Source organism: Cuculus canorus, chromosome 29 (assembly GCF_017976375.1).
Source record: "Cuculus canorus isolate bCucCan1 chromosome 29, bCucCan1.pri, whole genome shotgun sequence".
Taxonomy (NCBI): domain Eukaryota; kingdom Metazoa; phylum Chordata; class Aves; order Cuculiformes; family Cuculidae; genus Cuculus; species Cuculus canorus.
Window position 1 is genome coordinate 412,040 of NC_071429.1, and position 20,595 is coordinate 432,634.

The 20,595-nt window shown below is 60.3% G+C and overlaps 2 protein-coding genes across 9 annotated transcripts; both read right to left on the reverse strand.

The window, feature by feature from the left end:
- Nucleotides 1-36: 36 nt before the first annotated feature.
- Nucleotides 37-7,294, reverse strand: LETMD1 (LETM1 domain containing 1). 8 transcript variants are annotated; one of them, XM_054051524.1, is made up of 10 exons: nt 7,132-7,294; nt 6,416-6,567; nt 5,393-5,503; nt 5,104-5,219; nt 4,842-4,924; nt 2,893-3,079; nt 2,683-2,784; nt 1,562-1,658; nt 1,172-1,268; nt 37-754 (listed from the first exon to the last, which is right to left on the reverse strand). In XM_054051524.1, the coding sequence occupies exons 1-10, from the start codon at nt 7,224-7,226 to the stop codon at nt 691-693; spliced, it is 1,104 nt and encodes a 367-aa protein (XP_053907499.1). In that variant the 5' UTR covers nt 7,227-7,294; the 3' UTR covers nt 37-690. The 8 variants fall into 8 exon arrangements, with proteins under 8 accessions (XP_053907499.1, XP_053907496.1, XP_053907498.1 ...); XM_054051521.1 differs by having other exon boundaries at nt 1,562-1,714; XM_054051523.1 differs by having other exon boundaries at nt 2,873-3,079.
- A 1,383-nt stretch (nt 7,295-8,677) lies between these two features.
- Nucleotides 8,678-10,403, reverse strand: LOC128849481 (uncharacterized). The gene is made up of 2 exons (XM_054051541.1): nt 10,202-10,403; nt 8,678-9,695 (listed from the first exon to the last, which is right to left on the reverse strand). The coding sequence occupies exons 1-2, from the start codon at nt 10,280-10,282 to the stop codon at nt 9,105-9,107; spliced, it is 672 nt and encodes a 223-aa protein (XP_053907516.1). The 5' UTR covers nt 10,283-10,403; the 3' UTR covers nt 8,678-9,104.
- Nucleotides 10,404-20,595: the final 10,192 nt, after the last annotated feature.

Genomic DNA, 20,595 nt, shown 5'->3' on the forward strand with positions numbered 1-20,595 from the left:
GATCTCACGGCACAGGGAGACGCCCAAAGCCCCTCGCGTGGTTTCGCCTTTAATAAAACACATCCAAGTGGGGGAAATTCGAGCGAAACCCCCACGCTCCAATCCAGTGGAACCCCATGGATGCAGCGCCGTCTTTCCAACCGCAGCAGCGGCGTTTCCAGCGGCTCCGCTGGGGATGCTCTGGGACGAAGCGGCGACGGAAACACCATCCCAGGACATCCCTGAGGCTCCCGGGATGCTCACAGCGGGATTTGGGGTCGTCGTTACCCCTCGGGGAGATATTTTTAGGCTTCTCACAGGAAAACAAACTAAAAAACCCGCCCAGAGTGGGAAAATCCGGACTGAGCAGAGCTGGGGAGGCAAAGGGAAGCGCTCGCTGGCAGCGGAGACGCTCGCTCGCCCGTTCCGTGACTGAGTAACGCAGTTCAAGAGCTTTGCCAACGCGGCCGCTCAGCCCCGCGGCAGCACCGGCCCGCGCCGACAGCCCAACCGGGAAGAGAAGAGCCGGCGCCGGCACAAACCTCCGGCGCAGGAGGGTTGGAATCATTTCTTCACCCATAGCAGCAGCACTAAATCCCCTCTCGCCGACTCCAGGCTGTGGTTTCCCATCACGGAAAGGCAGGGATGTGGCAGCCCCGGGCTGGGAATCGCCGAGCCGGCGCGCGATGCCACGGTGAGGGTCCTCACGCCTTAGCCCTGGCGTAGTTGAGGGAGAGCAGGACCATGCTGTTCGCCAGGAGGGAAGCGTCGGAAGCTGGAAAAAACAAGACTGGGAGGTCAGAACGGCGCTGCTGCCACTCGGCTTCTCCAGTCGTGCTCAGCCCGAGCCGCCGGCGCAGCACCGGAGGCTGCAGGGCCTCCTCCTCCATCCAGGGCTTTTCCCTCTGCTCTCATTCCCATTTTTCTTGCCCTGGAATCTGCACCCAGTCTCCAAGGGACAGGGATGCCGGCTGTCCATGCATCTCCGCCCCACAGCCGGCGCTCCGCTGTCTCCTGCCTTCAGGAATGAAGCTCCAGGGATTCAGAGCCGGATAACGGCACCGCTGTGGCCACGTTTTCCCAGCGCTCCCGAAGGAACTCGAGATGAAGGCTCCCGGAGGAACTCGGAAGGCTCCCGGAGGAACTCGGAAGGCTCCCTCTGCCCCAGGAGCTGCCCTTTGCCCGCCCTCACCTTGCAGCTTGCAGGAAAGCCCCAACCACTGCTCCAGCCACGCTCTGCATTCCGACATCTCCAGCTTTGTGGAGTTCAGGCCACGGAGGTAACACGCCTGCGGAGCCGGGAAGAAGGAAAAATAAGGATACATTCAGGGAAGGGCACTCCAGGTCGCAGGAAACAGCAGGGATCGTGCTGTGACGCTCCTTTGGTGTCAAAAGCAAAGGAAAACGCTCCCCGTGGTGTCCCGGTGTGGAAAACGGGCTTAGAAAATGCCTTTTCCGGAGGAAAGCGGATGCGATTTAACCCGGCGTGGGGTGGGAGGAATGCGCTGTGCTCCGATACCGATAGGGAGGGCGGCGACGAGGCCGTGGCGGGGAAAGCAGGGGCTGCTGGAGGAGTCCTCACCGCTCGCAGCTCCTCCTCGGAGAGCTGCCCCAGGCCCAGGCGCAGCAGGGCGCGATCCAGGTGTCGGATCTCCAGGACGTGGCTCCGCAGGCGATGCCTCAGGAAAAACACCGGCAAGTGGGTGGTCAGGAACAGGACCTGGCTCAAAGCTTTCTGGGAAGGAACAAACAGGGTCATGGGCTCCTCCGAACCGGGCGTTCCACCCCTCAGCGCCGCCCTCGTTCCCCAACGTGCGGTGCATTCGTGTTCCCTTTTAATTACGGGGTTAATTGTCCTGCCCACACCGAAACTCCGGTCTCGGAACGCCCGACTCGTCTGCCTGACCCAGGGAGTGTATCCCGAGAAACGCGCTCTGCCCTGGGCTGGACGTGGGTGGCCACCATGAGCCGAGGTGTGCGGGACGGCTCCGGTGTGGCTGATGGTTCCAGAGCAAAGATGGCCTAAGGAGTTCATTCCAGGGCTGTTTACATGGAATCACAGAAGAGTTTGGGTCTGAAGGGACCTCGAAGCCCATCCAGATCCACCCTCTGCCATGGGTACGGACACCTCCCGCTGGATCTGGGGTTCCAAAGCCCCATCCAACCTGGCCTTGAACCCCTCCAGGGATGGAGCAGCCGCTGCTTCTCTGGGCAAACTGTTCCAGGGCCTCCAACCCTCCCAGGAGAACATTTCTCCCCAGGATCTCATCTCAATCTCCCTCTTCCAGCTCAAAACTGTCCCCCCTCATCCCCTCCCTGATCCAGAGCTCCTTCCCAGCTTTCCTGGCGCCCCTTTCAGCACTGGAAGCTGCTTTTAAGGTCTCCCCACAGCCTTCTCTTCTCCAGGATGAACCCCAACTCTCAGCCTGTCCTCATAGAGGACCTTCTCCAGCCCTCGGATCATCTCCGTGGCCTCCTCTGGACCTCACTCCAACAGATCCACATCCTTTCCCGAGCGGAGGGCCCTGGAGGTGGACACAGGGCTCCAGGGTTCACCAACGGAGCGGAGCCGAGGGGCAGAATGCTCCCTCACATCCCACATTTCAGAGTGGTTTTAGGGCACAGCCCCCCAGTTTGGGGCAAAACCGCGCACTCGGATTCTTTCTCCGAACTGCCGCCAAGGAAAAAAAAGCCGCAACTCACCACATGAGCCACGTGGAGCTTGTTGAGAGCCAACGGTGATCCCGAAAACAAACTTCTGACGGCGTAAAGCTCGGCCGCGCGAGGCTGGGAACCTCGCTGCACCTGGAAGAGCCGCAGCGCGCACCGATGACACCTCCCGGGCCTCCAATCCCCTCGGGAAGGGCGGCAGCAGAGGTGGGATGGGAATTACCGGCTGCAGTGCTGACACACCTCGGCGCAGAGGTCCTGCAGGCGGCTCCGGAGCTGAGGCTCAGGCAGGGAACGCGCGGCCACGGCTAAACTCTCCACCACGTACAAATAGGAGCCTCTCCGGATGGTGTCGTAGGTCTCCAGGAATTCAACCTGTTGGCTTGGGGTCCAGAAGTAACGGATCAGGAGCTGGCGTGGGAAGAAATACCTTGGAAGAAGAGGAGACAGAGGATTCAGGGAGTAAAATCCTGAGCTGGGATAGGCGGATTTCGTGCTGCTGGAAAGAAGCACAAGCAATGTCCTGCGTCAGAGCAGTACGGCTGTTCCAGGAGATGAGGATGCTTTCTCCTCCAAAGAGGGGAGTTTGGGAATCAAAGAATCACTGAGGGTGGAAAAGAGAGTAAACCCTGTCCCTAAGCACCTCATCCATCCGGCTTTTAAACCCTTCCAGGGATGAAGACTCCACCACTGCCTGGGCAGCCGCTGCCCGGGCCGGACAACCCTTTCCTTGAAGGAATATTTCCCAAGATCCAAACTAAACTGTACGTGGTGCAACTCAAGGCTATTTCCTCTCTCCCATCTCTTGTTACCCGGGAGAAGAGCCCAATCCCTGCCTGGCTCCAACCTTTCCGAGGGCTGTGGAGAGCGATGAGGTCTCCCCTCAGGCTCTTCTTCTCCAGACCAAACCTCTCCAGGTCCCTCAGCCGCTCCCACAATCCCTGTTCTCCAGCTTCATTCCCTTCTCCGGATGCGCTCCACCCTCTCAAGGTCTTCTTTGGAGAGAGGGGCCCAAAAGTGAACCGAGGATTCGAGGTCCCACGGGCAGGGACACCTCCCACTGGATCAGGAGCTCCAAAACCCATCCAACGTGGACACCTCCAGGGATGGAGCAGCCACCACAGCTCTGGGCAACTTGGGCCTCTCCACCCTCACAGGAGAACGTTTCTCCCTAAAAATCTCATCTCGACCTCCTCTTCTCCAGCTCAAAATCCTTCCCCCACGTTCCCAGGGCAGAGTTCGGCCGCACCGGGCTCCGCACGCCGCCGTCGGATGTTCCAGGCAGGAGAGCTACAATTCCAAGAGGTATTTTAGGCAACAGGCGAGAGCTGCAAAAGCATCTGAGATGGAGACACAAAATCCTAAATCACCCCAAAAATAGGGAAAACAGCTCCTTGGGAACCGACGGCACTCGCTGCTGCTTCCTAGTGTTGCAGGGAACGCGCTTTGGAATCCTGGAATGGGTTGAGTGGGAAGGGACCTCAAAGCCCATCAAGTTCCACCTCCTGCGACGGGCACGGACACCTCCCATGGGATCAAGAGCTCCAAGCCCCATCCAAGCTGGTCTTGGACAACTCCAGGGATGGAGCAAGAGCTCCAAGCCCCATCCAACTTGGTCTTGGACAACTCCAGGGATGGAGCAGCCACTATTTCTCCAGGAAACGCCGGATAAGGCCTCCCCACCTTCTCCGGGTGATCGGATCGCTGCCGGGCTGAGCTGGAGCTTCTCCACTGCAGCCAAGATCTGCACCACTGCCCCCAGCGGGGCTCTCCCCCACCCACAGGGAACAAAACCCAAGGAGCGGGATTGAAAAATCCAAGGATTTAGCCTGGATTGAGCTCTGGCAGCAGGACAGCCGGCAGGGAGAAGCCCTGCGGAGACAGCCGAGAGGGAATTGCGCAAGGAGGTTTCCTCGGCCAAGCACACGCAGAGCTGTTCCCTGTGTGCCAGGAATTATTGCTCCGTGTTGGGAGCCAGGCGGGCAGCCGGCACGGAGCGGGATTGCGAAACCAGCACGGGGCTACGGAGGAGTTTTATTCCAGCGAGAGGCAGAGCCAGGAAAGGAAACATCCGCCTGGATTTATAACTCGAAAACCACCCCAATTCCATGAAATTTAAGATATCGGAGTCAAAGGGGCACAAGATCGGAGCCGCGGCCGAGCTCCGGCATCGCCGCGAGGCCGGTACTCACATGAGGACGATGACCAGGAAGTTGGCAAAGGGCGGGATGGCGATAATTCCAATGGGAATGGCCTTGATCACGTCCCTGCGGAACTGGCTCCGAAATGAAGCGAAAGAGTGAGAATCAGACAGCGAAGACGCAGAATTCCCTCAAAATTAACAGCTTCCAAACCCCATCCTGAGACAGGGAATGCGCCTCACCCCAGGAATCGGCCTCTCCGACCCCAGCATGGGAACGGGAGCCGCTTCCATAGGGAGGAAAGGTCCCGTACCTGCCGCAGCCTCTCCATCTCCCGGTACGGCAGCTGGTGTGTGCTCAGCCTCTGCCGCGACATCTGAGATCGGATCTTCTGGATTTCCTTTACTTCCACGAAGAGCGCTTGGATTCCTGCCAGTACAAAGCACCTCCAGGTCCCGATTTCCAAGTAAATGCCTCCGGAGAAGCAGTTTTTACCCCCGGGAAGGGAACAGGGAGTGTTTCCAGCTGCCTCCGTTCCCTTTAGAGCAACAGGAATATCCTGTCTCCCCTCCAGGAAGGGAAGAGGGAGCATTTCCAACCACCTCTGTTCTCATCAGAGAAGCGGGAATATCCCTCCCTGCCCAGGAAGGAGACAGGGAACATTTCCAGCTGCCTCTGTTCTTCCTGGAAAAGCAGGAACGTCTCTCCCATTCCTAAGAAGGGAATAGGGAGATTTTCCAGCCATCTCCAATCCCCTATGAGCAGCAGGAATGTCCCTGTGCGTTTCCAGCCACCTCTGCCCTTCCCGGAGAAGCAGGAATATCCTCCCCCTCTCCCCAGGAAGGGAACAGGGAGCATTTCCAGCCATCTCCAATCCCCCCGGAGCAGCAGGAATGTCCCCCATCCCTGGAAAGGTAACAGGGAGCGTTTCCAGCCTCCTCTGCTCTCCTTGGAAAAGCGGGAACGTTCCCTGTCCCCAAGAAGAACAGGGAAGAAGGGAACAGGGAGTGTCCCCCATCCCTGGGAAGGGAACAGGGAGCGTTTCCAGCCTCCTCCGCTCTCCTTGGAGCAGCAGGAACGTTCCCCGTCCCCAAGAAGGGAACAGGGAATGTTTCCAGCTCTCTCTCATCACCCCTGGAGCAGCTGGAACATCCCTCATCCCTGGAAAGGGAACAGTGAGCTTTTCCAGCCATCTCCAATCCTCCCGGAGCAGCAGGAACGTCCCCCGTCCCCAAGAAGGGAAGAGGGAGCGTTTCCAGCCTCCTCCGCTCTCCTATGAGCAGCAGGAACATCCCTGAGCGTTTCCAACCACCTCTGCTCATCCCGGAGAAGCAGGAATGTCCTCTCCCCAAGAAAGGAACCGGGAGCATTTCCAGCCATCTCCGATCCCCCCGGAGCAGCGGGAACATCCCCCTTCCCTCAAAAGCGAACAGGCAGCGTTTCCAGCCTCCTCCGCTCTCCTATGAGCAGCGGGAACATCCCTGAGCGTTTCCAGCCACCTCCACTCTTCCCGGAGAAGCAGGAATATCCTCCCCCTGTCCCCAAGAAGGGAAGAGGGAGCATTTCCAGCTATCCCACATCCCTCCGGAGCAGCGGGAAGGTTGTGACCCCCCCGCGGGCCCCACCTCTGGTGAAAGTGGAGTACAAGACGTAGAAGCGAGGGAAGGTCCTTTCCAGGAATCTCTCGTACTTCCCGTTGATCCGTTTGGCTCCCGAGATCAACGCGGCGAGGATGGACCTGGAGCTGGCTTTGGCGGAGAGGCAGCAGCCGGGGGGCCTGCAGGGACACCCCCAGAGCCCCCCCTCCCCGTTATCCATTGCTTTTCCAAAGGCTGGAAGAGGGGGCTGTGGGAATTCGGACCCTCCCGGAGAGGGGATCCGGCATTGGGACTCCCCCAAATCCCAGCCAGGAGGCGGCTGTGGATCCAGCTCCGAGCTGGGGGGGGGAAGAGAGGGGCAGGGAGGGCAAAACGGGGGGTAACGGGGGAAAGGGGGGGACGATGGGAGAGATAAGGGGGAGAATGATGGGAGAGATAAGGGGGGGACGATGGAAGAGATAAGGGGGAGTGATGGGGGGGACGAGGAGGGGGTGATAGGAGGGAAAATGGGGGGCAATGAGGAGGGGGAATGGGGGGGGGGGGCAGAGCCGGTACTGGATAGAGCGGTGGCACCGGGGAAGGATAGAACCGGTACCGGGTGGTGGGAGGATGGCCCGAGGGGGGGCACCGGGGAAAGTCCAGGCCGGTACCGGGGTGGGGCGGCACTAAGGGGCAGGCAGGGTCGGTACCGGGGCGGGGGCAGCACTAAGGGGGAGGCAGGGCCGGTACCGGGTCCCGCTCACCTCAGCGGCCGCCGGAAGCAGCGCAGACCGGCAGGGCCAGGGCCGGGCCCGAGGCGCCAGAACGGCGCGCAGGCCCTGGCGCGGCACAGCGCCATCTTGGCGGGAGAGTCACGTGGGGACGGGAGACAATCACGTGGCTGGGTCACGTGGGGCGGGGAACTAGCGCTGCTTAGCGGATGAGATTGTGTCATGTGACAGTGGTCAGTCACGTGGCCGGAAGTGGCGCCGGGAGGAGGGGCGGGAGTGGATAGGAGTCCCGGTACCGGCGGCCGGGGCTGGGCGGGGCGCCGAGCGTGTCCCGGGGCGGAGTGTTGAGCCCTTTCCCTATCTCTCAATGCCCTCGAGCCCCCGGGGTCGGGGCTTCGAGCCCTGCCGGTCCCCTCGAGCACCGGGCTGGGAGTTCAGCCCCTCCCCGGTTCCTCGAGCCCCGAGGCGGGGGGGCCTGACCTCATCCCCGGTTCCTTGAGCCCCGGGGCCGGGGGTCGGGGATTCGAGCCCTTCCCGATCCTGTCGAGCACCGGGGTGAGAGTTCAGCCCCTTCCCGGTTCCTTGAGCCCCGAGTCGGGGGGGCCTGACCTCATCCCCGGTCCCCTCGAGCCCCCGGAGTCAGGGGCCCAATCCATTCCCGGTCCTGTTGAGCCCCAGGACCAGGGATCCAATCCATTCCCGGTCCATTTGAGCCCCAGGACCAGGGGCCCAATCCATTCCTGGTCCTTTAGAGCCCCAGGACCAGGGGTCCAATCCATTCCTGGTCCCTCTGAGCCCCAGGACCAGGGGTCCAATCCATTCCTGGTCCTTTTGAGCCCCAGGACCAGGGGCCCAATCCATTCCTGGTCCTTTAGAGCCCCAGGACCAGGGGTCCAATCCATTCCTGGTCCTTTTGAGCCCCAGGACCAGGGGCCCAATCCATTCCTGGTCCTTTAGAGCCCCAGGACCAGGGGTCCAATCCATTCTCGGTCCCTTTGAGCCCCAGGACCAGGGATCCAATCCATTCCTGGTCCCTTTGAGCCCCAGGACCAGGGGTCCAATCCATTCCTGGTCCCTTTGAGCCCCAGGACCAGGGATCCAATCCATTCCCGGTCCCTTTGAGCCCCAGGACCAGGGGTCCAATCCATTCCTGGTCCCTTTGAGCCCCAGGACCAGGGATCCAATCCATTCCCGGTCCCTTTGAGCCCCAGGACCAGGGGTCCAATCCATTCCCGGTCCCTTTGAGCCCCAGGACCAGAGGTCCAATCCATTCCCGGTCCCTTTGAGCCCCAGGACCAGGGGTCCAATCCATTCCTGGTCCCTTTGAGCCCCAGGACCAGGGGTCCAATCCATTCCTGGTTCTTTTGAGCCCCAGGACCAGGGGTCCAATCCATTCCTGGTTCTTTTGAGCCCCAGGATCAGGGGTCCAATCCATTCCTGGTTCTTTTGAGCCCCAGGATCAGGGGTCCAATCCATTCCCGGTCCCTTTGAGCCCAAGGATCAGGGGTCCAATCCATTCCTCATCCCTTTGAGCCCCAGGACCAGGGGTCCAATCCATTCCTGGTCCTTTTGAGCCCCAGGATCAGGTGTTGAAGCCCTTCCCGAGCCCCTCAAGCTCCAGTTCTGGGGGTTCAGCACCTGCTACCCATTCCGGATGCAGCCAGGAGGCCAAATCCCGGCTGCGGATCCCCAGGAGAGGACCATGGGGTGGCAGAAGGTCCCCACCCCTGTGTCTTTCCGGGTTTTTCCCTGCGTTCCCTGGCCCGGGACACCTTTATCCCTGCGGATGAACCAGTTTTGCAGCCGCCTCCGTTGATTTCATAAGGCTCATATTTGCCTTTGAGATTCTCCGCGCTGTACGGAAGAGCATCCAAGAGCTTTTGGGATACAGTTGGCATTCCTCCCCCTGCCCACGAGGTTCAGCCTTTCCTTTTCCCCCTCTCCAGCATCACAAAACCAGGAGCCTCATCGCCTCTTTCCAGGCCTTCTGGTGATTCCAGGAATCCTTAGGGATGCTTTTCCCTCCAGCCACATCCCGGTGCCCCCCCTCTCTCCTCTTTGGCACCTCCGGGATGTGGCAGCGCGTGGCTCCGAGCACGCACGCCCGCGCCTCTGCCCTCCTGCCCGCCGACTCCGGAGCGTTGCACGTTCAGCTTTTGCTTATCAGGAAAAGGCACCGGACCTCCTTTTTCTTGGAGAAGAAAGGAAGAAAACCCGGTGATAACCTCGCGGTTATCGCTCTGCCAACGGGTTCGGACCGCCGGCAGCGCCGATAACGCCCTGTATCGATCCAAGCTGGGAAGGGATGGCAGTTTATCAGCACCGCACGTCCCGGCAGCTGGAAAATGCTCCACGAGCGCCCGTTTGGGCTCCGGTGGAGCAGAGTCCGCGCCGGCATCGCCGGAATAGCTCTGATGCTCAACCAAACGGCCTCGGAATTGAGCCTCTTGGGTTGATAACGGAGCCGGGGAGGCGCAGAATCCACCTTTCGCCCCGCGCCAACCGGAGGAACGAGGTTGGACATCAAAGCCCTCGGCTGTGCCGTAATCCGTTGGGATTGGTGGTTGTTTCGTAGGCGATAAGGTCGGATGCAGCCGCTTTGGGAAGACTTTGAGTTACCTCCCAAACGCTGCGGAGCATCGGAGCGATGCTGCGGGCGGAGGGCAGGGAGGGGACCGGGACAGGGTGGGGACACCGCTTATATAGGGAGAGGGACACGGAGGCAGCGGGATAGGGTGCGGACAAGCGCTGATCCAGGAGGAATCGCTGCCGGGTTCCCTGCGCTCCGAAAGCAGCACCGAAACACCAAACCCGCGGCATTATGCCCAAGAAATACAGCGCGGAGCAGAACGGCTCCGGCTGCGAACTGGGTGAGTGCCGGAACGGGTGCTCCGCGAGCATCGGCTCATCCCAAGGGATTCAGGGAATGATGAGAGAGTTCCCACGTGGATTGGTGCGAATTCCCTCTCCGCGGGGTCAGAGGGTCAATCCGGCGCAGGCTCCCGTCTCCCTGCGCTGATTTGCCCCCAATTCCATCCTTTCAGCACCATCCCATGATTTTTTTTTTGGGAGGGGGTTATATATGGAATGCGGGAGGGAAAACCTCTGTGTTTGGGGAGCTCTGCATCCTCATCCCCACCAGCCCGGCGTTTGCATGTCCTGGTGGATCTTCCCAGTAATCCATATCGCAGTGAGGATGTGGGGAGCTGTGGGTGGGAAAAACCTCGGAGTGGGGAGCAGGAGCGAGGATGGGACTGGGAACAGGGATGAGACTGGGAGCAGGACTGGGAGCAGGAGCGAGGATGGGACTGGGAGCAGGATGAGTGTGAACAGGGAGCAGGGATGGGACTGGGAGCAAGGATGGGACTGGGAGCAGGGACTGGGAGCAGGAGCAAGGATGGGACTGGAAGCAGGAGTGTGAACAGGGAGCAGGGATGGGACTGGGAGCAGGACTGGGAGCAGGGATGAGACTGGGAGCAGGAGCGAGGATAGGACTGGGAGCAGGAGTGTGAACAGGGAGCAGGGATGGGACTGGGAGCAGGACCGAGGATGGTACTGGGAACAGGAGCGAGGATGAAACTGGGAGCAGGAGCGAGGATGGGACTGGGAGCAGGGAATGGGAGCAGGACTGAGTGTGAAGAGGGAGCAGGGACTGGGAGTGGGAGCAAGGATTGGGACTGGGAGTGAGGAGCAGGAGTGGGGACTGGGAGCAGGGAAGAGGAGCAGGGACTGGGAGTAGGAATGGGAGCGGGGTTTGGGAGCAGGAGCGGGGACTGGGAAGCAGGAGCGTGAGCAGAGATTTGGAGCAGGGATGGGACTGGGAGCAGGGAGCAGGGACTGGGAGCAGAGATGGGACTGGGAGTGGGGAGTGGGGAACTGGAGCAGAGAGCAGGAGCAGGACTGGGGAACAGGAGTGGGAGTGGGAGCAGGGATGGGACTGGGAGTGGGGACTGGGAGTAGGGAACAGGAGTAGGGACTGGGAGCAGGGATTTGGAGCAGAGAGCAGGAGCAGGGAACAGGGACTGGGAGCAGAGATGGGATTGGGAGTGGGGACTGGGAGTGAGGAGCAGGAGAAGGGACTGGGAGCAGGGATTTGGAGCAGAGAGCAGGAACAGGAGTAGGTAACAGGGAGTGGGAGCAGAGATGGGACTGGGAGCAGAGATGGGACTGGGAGTGAGGAGTGGGAGCAGGGATGGGACTGGGAGTGGGGAATGGGAGTAGGGAACAGGAGTAGGGACTGGGAGCAGGGAATGGGAGTAGGGAACAGGAGTAGGGACTGGGAGCAGGGAATGGGAGTAGGGAACAGGAGTAGGGACTGGGAGCAGGGATTTGGAGCAGAGAGCAGGAACAGGAGTGGGGAACAGGACTGGGAGTGAGGAGTGGGAGCAGGGATGGGACTGGGAGTGAGGAGTGGGAGTGAGGAGTGGGAGCAGGGATTTGGAGCAGGGATGGGACTGGGAGCGGGGACTGGGAATGGGGAACAGGAGCAGGGATTTGGCGCAGGGATTTGGAGCAGGAACAGGGATGGAACCCTGAGAGTGGGGAGCAGGACTGGGAGAAGGGATCCGGATGCGGAGCGGGAAGGGCACCCCGGGACAGGGATCGGCCCCGGGATCGGCCCCGGCTCGGCTGTCTCCGCCCGTTCCCGTTCCGGTGGCGCTGTCACGAGTCGCGGCCGCGGGGCCGGAGATGAGGAGGAGGAGGGAGAGAGCGGGGGTGAGCGGGGACCGGGGGGGACCCGGGGGGGATCCCCTCTGGATGGATCCCTGAGGGGTCCCCTGAGTGCTGGGGTGGGGGATCCCCCCTGGATGGATCCCTGAGGGGTCCCCTGAGTGCTGGGGGGGGGGGGATCCCCTCTGGATGGATCCCTGAGTGCTGGGGGGGGATTCCCCTCTGGATGGATCCCTGAGGGGTCCCCTGGGTGCTGGTTGGGGGGGGGGATCCCCTCTGGATGGATCCCTGAGGGGTCCCCTGAGTGCTGGGGGGGGGGATCCCCTCTGGATGGATCCCTGAGTGCTGGGGTGGGGGATCCCCCCTGGATGGATCCCTGAGGGGTCCCCTGAGTGCTGGGGGGGGGGGGGGATCCCCTCTGGATGGATCCCTGAGTGCTGGGGGGGGATTCCCCTCTGGATGGATCCCTGAGGGGTCCCCTGGGTGCTGGGTGGGGGGGGGGATCCCCTCTGGATGGATCCCTGAGGGGTCCCCTGAGTGCTGGTGTGTGGGGGATCCCCTCTGGATGGATCCCTGAGGGGTCCCCTGAGTGCTGGGGGGGGGGATCCCCTCTGGATGGATCCCTGAGTGCTGGGGGGGGATTCCCCTCTGGATGGATCCCTGAGGGGTCCCCTGGGTGCTGGTTGGGGGGGGGATCCCCTCTGGATGGATCCCTGAGGGGTCCCCTGAGTGCTGGTGTGTGGGGGATCCCCTCTGGATGGATCCCTGAGGGGTCCCCTGGGTGCTGGGGGGGGGGGGATCCCCTCTGGATGGATCCCTGAGGGATCCCCTGAGTGCTGGGGGGGGGGAACCCCTCTGGATGGATCCCTGAGGGGTCCCCTGAGTGCTGGGGGGGGGAATCCCCTCTGGATGGATCCCTGAGGGGTCCCCTGGGTGCTGGTGTGTGGGGGGATCCCCTCTGGATGGATCCCTGAGGGGTCCCCTGAGTGCTGGGGGGGGGGGATCCCCTCTGGATGGATCCCTGAGGGGTCCCCTGAGTGCTGGGGGGGGGGGGATCCCCTCTGGATGGATCCCTGAGTGCTGGGGGCGGGTGATCCCCTCTGGATGGATCCCTGAGGGGTCCCCTGAGTGCTGGGGGGGGGGGATCCCCTCTGGATGGATCCCTGGGGGGGTCTCTGGGGTGCAGGGGGGGTCCCTGCCTTGAGGCAACCCCTGGGAGAACTGGGGGTGGTGGGGATTCCCCCTCAGGTGATCTCTGGGCACGGGGGATCCCTTGGGAATACGTATTCCCTTCTCCGTGTTCCGTGTCCTCACGGCTCCAGACCAGGACATGCGTTCCGTGTTCCGTGTCCGGTGCTGAGGTGGGTTCTGGGCTCTTCTTCCATGGATGAAGCAATAGGATAAGTGGAAATGCCCTCAGGTTGCGTCGCGGGAGGTTCAGATTGGATATTGTCGAGAATTCCTTCATGGAAAGGGTTCTCCAGCCCTGGCAGACGCTGCTCCGCGTGGTGGTGGTGGAATCTCCATCCCTGGAGGGGATCAAAACAGGTGTAGATGTGGCCCTTGGGGAGAGCGTTCCGTGGTCGCGGTGTCGTTGGGGTGATGGTTGGGTTGGATGAACTCGGAGGGCTTTTCCAACCATAACCATCCCATGATTCCATGGGTTTTAACCAAAAACTTGCGCCGTCTCAAGAGCTTTTGAGGGCGTTTTTGATCGCCGCCGCTGGAATCGAGCGTTTGGGTCAGTTTGATTGATTCGCCGTCGGAATAGTTGATGTTGGAGGTGTGGTCAACCTCCCCTTCCCGCAAAAAGTAGATGGGATCGATCCCTCCGGAATCCAAGAGCCTTCAGATGGAGCGGGATGGCGAGGAGAGCTGCTCCACACTTCCAGGGGGTGATGTTCTCCATCCACACACATCCCGCGGTGTCCTGGGATGAACGGGGCGGGTTCATCCTCCCACGTCCCAGCTCGGAGCCTTCCTCCAGCCGGGATGTCTCCTGGCTTGGATGCTTGGGATGAGGACCTCCACCATGGAGCGAAGGTGTTGGCAGGAGTTTGGGCAAGAGAGCGTGGAGGGAGATCCCACGTGGACAAACCAAACCAAGCCAAGAGGGTGATCTGGTGGTGAAGCCAAGAGGGTGATCTGGTGGTGAAGGCGAGAGGGTGATCTGGTGGTGAAGCCCAGAGGGTGATCTGGTGGTGAAGGTGAGAGGGTGATCTGATGGTGAAGCCAAGAGGGTGATCTGGTGGTGAAAATAGAGCTGCTCCACACTTCCAGGGTGTGATGTTCTCCATCCGCACACATCCCGCAGTGTCCTGGGATGAACGGGGTGGGTTCATCCTCCCACGTCCCAGCTCGGAGCCTTCCTCCAGCCGGGATGTCTCCTGGCTTGGATTCTTGGGATGAGGACCTCCACAATGGAGTGAAGGTGTTGGCAGGAGTTTGGGCAAGAGAGCGTGGAGGGAGATCCCACGTGGACAAACCAAACCAAGCCAAGAGGGTGATCTGGTGGTGAAGGCGAGAGGGTGATCTGGTGGTGAAGGCAAGAGGATGATCTGGTGGTGAAGGTGAGAAGGTGATCTGGTGGTAAAGCCAAGAGGGTGATCTGGTGGTGAAGGTGAGAGGGTGATCTGGTGGTGAAGCCAAGAGGGTGATCTGGTGGTGAAAGTAGAGCTGCTCCACACTTCCAGGGTGTGATGTTCTCCATCTGCACACATCCCGCGGTGTCCTGGGATGAACGGGGTGGGTTCATCCTCCCACATCCCAGCTCGGAGCCTTCCTCCAGCCGGGATGTCTCCTGGCTTGGATGCTTGGGATGAGGACCTCCACCATGGAGTGAAGGTGTTGGCAGGAGTTTGGGCAAGAGAGGGTGGAGGGAGATCCCACGTGGACAAACCAAACCAAGCCAAGAGGGTGATCTGGTGGTGAAGGCGAGAGGGTGATCTGGTGGTGAAGCCGAGAGGGTGACCTGGTGGTGAAGCCCAGAGGGTGTCCTGGTGGTGAAGGTAGAGCTGCTCCACACTTCCAGGGGGTGATGTTCTCCATCCACACACATCCCGCAGTGTCCTGGGATGAACGGGGTGGGTTCATCCTCCCACGTCCCAGCTCGGAGCCCTCCTCCAGCCGGGATGTCTCCTGGCTTGGATGCTTGGGATGAGGACCTCCACCATGGAGCGAAGGTGTTGGCAGGAGTTTGGGCAAGAGAGCGTGGAGGGAGATCCCACATGGACAAACCAACCTGGGGTGACTCTACCAGGTCAACGAGGAGGAAACTATTTTCCAGGGCTGGGATTTGGTGGCGCCGGTGCCTGCGGAGCAGTGTGGGCGTCTGGGAAGCAGCCAAGAGGGTGACCTGGTGGTGAAGGTGAGAGGGTGACCTGGTGGTGAAGCCGAGAGGGTGACCTGGTGGTGAAGCCAAGAGGGTGACCTGGTGGTGAAGGTGAGAGGGTGATCTGGTGGTGAAGGTGAGAAGGTGATCTGGTGGTGAAGCCAAGAGGGTGATCTGGTGGTGAAGGCGAGAAGGTGACCTGGTGGTGAAGCCAAGGAGTTTCCCAGCTGGAATGGCGAGTGGGTGGTTCCAGTGGGTGCCCGGTGCTCACGGCTCCCGTGTGGCTCCTTGGAGACAGAGCTGGAAGGAGTAGGGTTAGAGTTGTGGTGTGACCAGGAAAGGGGCTGCCCACCATGGCCGACCCCGGGATGGACTCAGAGTGACGTGGAGGGAAGGGATGGAGCCCGAGGGACCTGGCCAGGCTCGAGAGATGGAGCTGTGGGAACCTCATGAGGTTCAACAAGGCCAAGGTCCTGCTCCTGGGTCAATGCCAAACGCAAATCCAGGCTGGGAGGAGGAGAACATGAGGGGCTGAGGGAGGAGAAGCTCCCCATGGACCGGCAAAGTGCGCTCAGAGACCAACCGTGTCCTGGGCTGCATCCAAAGCCGTGGCAGCAGCAGGGACGGAGGGGATTCTGCCCCTCTGCTCCGCTCTGGTGAGACCCACCCGGAGCCCTGTGTCCAGTTCTGGAGTCCTCAGCATGGGAAGGACATGGAGCTGTTGGAGCGAGTCCAGAGGAGGCCATGGAGGTGATCCAAAAGCTGGAGAACCTCCTGTATGAGGGCACACTGGGAGAGTTTGAGGTTGTTCATCCTGGAGAAGAGAAGGCTGTGGGGAGACCTCAGAGCAGCTTCCAGTCCGGAAAGAGGTTCCAGGAAAGCTGGGGAGGGGCTCTGGATCAGGGAGGGCAGAGAGAGGATGAGGGGAATGGGTTTTGAGCTGAAAGAGGGGAGATTGAGATGAGATCTTGAGGAGAAATGTTCTCCTGTGAGGGTGGGGAGGCCCTGGCCCAGGCTGCCCAGAGCAGCGGTGGCTGCCCCATCCCTGGAGGGGTTCAAGGCCAGGTTGGATGGGGCTTTGGAGCCCCTGATCCAGCGGGAGGTGTCCCTGCCCATGGCAGAGGGTGGATCTGACTGGGCTTTGAGGTCCCTTCCAACCCCAACCGTTCCATGATTGTATGGCTCTATGATCTGAGCCACCTCCTGCTATCCCCCTCTTGGGTTTTGCCTTATTCCCAGGAATATTCCTCTTGGGAACGCGTCTCCCTTGCCCAGGGCTGACTATGGCATCCGGAGTCAGAGCTGGCAGTGGTTCCGGTGGGTGTTTTTACCTCCGGAGGCCAAATGTGGCCCTTCTGAGGAGCTCTTGGCAGAGGTTATGAGTGGTAGAAGCCATAAATCCCAACCCTTTTGATCCCGCGTTTCCTTTCTCCTCTCGCTCCATCCACGCCGGGAGCAGCAGGAGGGGGGCACTACAGTCCTTCTTTTAGAAGAGCGAGGAGACAGTGGGCAGAATCCATCCCTTGGCTGCATTTTCCCCGTCTCTTGGCTGCTCTCCGGGTTCCCATCCAGGCGGGAAGAGCGTCAAACGTTTCTATCTCTCCTTTTTCTTGGAACTGCGTAGGAGAACAATCGGCACGCGTGGGATGGCGTTCCCGGCACCGAGCCGGGAGGGAGCACGTGTCACGAGCTGCCGGCTGCCGCCGGAGATAGGAGAACCAATTTTGCTCCCGCCCATGCTGTTTCGCAAGGAGATATTTGGGTCAGGATCGCTCCGTAACCGACGTTCTCCGTGCGATCTCTTTCCTCTTCGCCGTTAGTAACGCAGTGAGCGTTCCTGGGATCTTTCCAGCTTTTCCCACTGGATGGAATTCCACCTGATGGAATTTTCCAGCTTTTTCCACCGGATGGAATTCCATTCTGGAGGAAAGAGGGTTTGTTATGAAGCGTTCCTAATGGAAAACCCCTTAAGGATGAGCTTCAAAAAGGAGCCGGGAAAGAAAGAAACCGGTGTTTGTGGTGGACTTCCAGCTCTGCTCAAGCCTCGTGAGGTCCTCGTGCTGTTGATCGGGGAGGGCAGAGAGAGGACGAGGGGCAACGGTTTTGAGCTGAAAGAGGGGCGATTGAGCTGAGATCCTGGGGAGAAATGTTCTCCTGGGAGGGTTGGAGGCCCTGGAACTCGGGTTGTCCAGAGCAGTGGGGGCTGCCCCATCCCTGGAGGTCTTCCAGGCCAGGTTGGATGGGGCTTTGGAGCCCCTGATCCCATGGGAGGTGTCCCTGCCCATGGCAGGGGTGGATCTGGATGGGCTTTGAGGTTACTTCCAACTTAGACCATTCCGTGATTAAACTCCTCAACCCATGAAGCCAAGAGATGCGATGGCAGTGGTTCTGCTGAATCCCCATCCTTGGAGGGGTTCCAGGCCAGGTTGGATGGGGCTTTGGAGCCCCTGATCCAGTGGGAGGTGTCCCTGCTCATGGCAGGGGTGGATCTGGATGGGCTTTGAGGTCCCTTCCAACCCAAACCATTCCATGAATAAACCCTTCAACCCATGAAGCCAAGTGATGTGATGGCAGCGGTTCTGCTGAATGCCCATCCCTGGAGGGGTTCCAGGCCAGGTTGGATGGGGCTTTGGAGCCCCTGATCCCATGGGAGGTGTCCCTGCCCATGGCAGGGGGTGGATCTGGATGGGCTTTGAGGTCCCTTCCAGCCCAACCCATTCCATGAATAAACCCCTCAACCCATGAAGCCAAATGTCACGATGGCAGCGGTTCTGCTGAATCCCCATCCCTGGAGGTCTTCAAGGCCAGGTTGATGGGGCTTTGGAGCCCCTGATCCCATGGGAGGTGTCCCTGCTCATGGCAGGGGTGGATCTGGATGGGCTTTGAGGTCATAGAATCATTAGGTTGGAAGGGACCCACTGGGTCATCGAGTCCAACCATTCCTACCACTCCTTACACCATGGTCCCTTCCAACCCAAACTCTTTTGTGATTCCATGAATCGAAGCCCGGAAGGGACTGGAGCTCCTGGGGCCGCGGTGTGGTTGCAGCGTGGTGGCCCAGCTCGCTGTGGAGGCATCTGCCATCCCGCTTCCGCCCACGCCGGGAGCAGGAAACGGCGATGGGGCAGCGCCGCGGCCTCCCCACCTCCCCATCCCCGGGCACACACCCTGGAGCCGCTCTCCGTCTACAAAGGACTGGTGGTGACTCCGGTTTGAGCAGCGCCGGTGAAGAGCGGTGGGTGGGAAATGGGTACGGTTTGGTGAAACAGCGGTCATAGGGTGGTTCGGGTTGGAAGAGACCTTAAAGATCATCCAATTCCAACCCCTCTGCGATGGGCAGGGACATCCCATGGGATCAGGCTGCCCAAGGGCCGTCCAACCTGGCCTTGAACCCCTCCAGGGATGGAGCAGCCACCACTGCTCTGGACAACCTGTTCCAGTGTCTCTCCACCCTCACCGTGAAGGAATTCCTCCTTATGTCCAGTCTAAATCTGCCCCTCTCCAGTTTATCCCCGTTCCTCTCATCCCATCACTCCAAACCTTTATGAACAGCCCCTCTCCAGCTTTCCTGGAGCCCCTTCAGGTCCTGGAAGGTCTTTTTAAGGTCACCTCAGAGCCTTCTCCAGACTCAACAACCCCAAACTCTCTCAGTGTGTCCTTGGACAGGAGGTTCTCCAGCCCTTGGATCATCTCCGTGTCCTCCTCTGGACCCGTTCCAACACCTCCATCTCTTTCTTATGTTGAGGATTCCAGAACTGGACATGATCCTCCAGATGAGGTCTCCCAAGAGAGGAGCAGAGGGGCAGAATCCCCTCCTTCCCTCCCTCAGGTTCCTTTGGATTCATCCCAGGACACGGTTGGTTTCTGGGCTCGGAGCACACGTCGGTGGCTCTGTTGAGCTTCTCCTCCCCCATCATCCCAAGTCCTTCTCTGCAGAGCTCCTCTCAACCACATCATCCCCCGTTTGGGATTGAAACCACAGATTTCCCCAATTTTCCTTGGCCTCGTTGAACCTCCGGAGGTTCTCCAGCCCCACCTCTCCAGCCTGTCCAGATCCTGGATGACATCCCTCGCTCTGCTCCGGCTCTGCGGAATTCTGCCTTGTGCTCACCTGGAGCAAACCCTCGGTGCCGTGCGTTATCCATCCGCTCGCCCCGGACTCAATGCTTTAGGATCTTGGGTTCTTTTGGATGGATCCATCATCTCAGGGAGCGGATCCGCTCCAGAACCTCCGTCTCCCAGTAGGAGTCCCCGGCACCTGATCCCAGTGGCAGATCCCAGTAGGAGTCCCTGGCACCGGATCCCAGTGGCAGATCCCAGTAGGAGTCCCTGGCACCTGATCCCAGTGGCAGATCCCAGTTCCAGATCCCAGTACCAGATCTTAATGCCAGACTCCAGTTCCAGATCCCAGTACTGGATCCCAGTTCCTGATCCCAGTACCAGACGCTGATGCCACATCCCAGTACAGGATCCCAGTACCAGCTTCTGTTACCACATCCCAGTATGGGATCCCAGTACCAGATCCCAGTACCAGCTCCTGGTACCACATCCCAGTACCGGATCCCAGTACCAGATCCCAGTACCAGCTCCTGTACCACATCCCAGTACGGGATCCCAGTACCAGCCCCTGGCTCCACATCTCAGTAACAGATCCCAGTACCAGATCCCAGTACCAGCTCCTGGTAGCACATCCCAGTATGGGATACCAGTACCGGATCCCAGTACCAGCTCCTGGCTCCACATCCCAGTAACAGATCCCAGTACCAGCTCCTGGTAGCATATCCCAGTACGGGATCCCAGTACCAGACGCTGATGCCACATCCCAGTATGGGATCCCAGTACCATCTCCTGGTACCACATCCCAGTACAAGATCCCAGTACCGGATCCCAGTTCCAGCCCCTGTACCACATCCCAGTATGGGATCCCAGTACCAGCCCCTGGCTCCACATCCCAGTACGAGATCCCAGTACCAGACGCTGATGCCACATCCCAGTATGGGATCCCAGTACCAGCTCCTGGTACCGTGTCCCAGTACGGGATCCCAGTTCCAGCTCTTGGCTCCACATCCCAGTATGGGATCCCAGTACCATCCCCTGTACCACATCCCAGTACCGGATCCCAGTACCAGCCCTTGGCTCCACATCCCAGTACAGGATCCCAGTACCAGCCCTTGGCTCCACATCCCAGTACAGGATCCCAGTACCAGCCCCTGGCTCCACATCCCAGTACGGGATCCCAGTATAGCCCCTGGCTCCACATCCCAGTACCAGATCCCAGTTCCACCCCCTGGCTCCACATCCCAGTATGGGATCCCAGTTCCTTTCTGTTCGGTGGCGCCTCCGAGGATGCCATAACGGTCCCTGGAAGGGGAGGGACGGAACGCGGTGTTGACGCACGGAGGGATTTCCACTCCGCTTCCCTTCGCCGCTGTGTCACAGCCGTCACTCACCGCGTGGCTTCGCACGTCCCGTCCTCCCACCCCCTTCTCCCCACT

Coding starts and splice junctions, on each gene's coding strand:
- LETMD1 (XM_054051520.1), bottom strand. CDS start 7,226: ATGGCGCTGTGCCGCGCCAGGGCCTGCGCGCCGTTCTGGCGCCTCGGG. Junction 3,080..4,841: donor TTCCTGGTCATCGTCCTCAT/GTGAGTACCGGC, acceptor TCTTCTTCCAAG/GTATTTCTTCCCACGCCAGC. Junction 1,269..1,561: donor CCGAGGAGGAGCTGCGAGCG/GTGAGGACTCCT, acceptor CCGGCTCCGCAG/GCGTGTTACCTCCGTGGCCT.
- LOC128849481 (XM_054051541.1), bottom strand. CDS start 10,282: ATGGATTACTGGGAAGATCCACCAGGACATGCAAACGCCGGGCTGGTG. Junction 9,696..10,201: donor AGAGCTCCCCAAACACAGAG/GTTTTCCCTCCC, acceptor GTCTTCCCAAAG/CGGCTGCATCCGACCTTATC.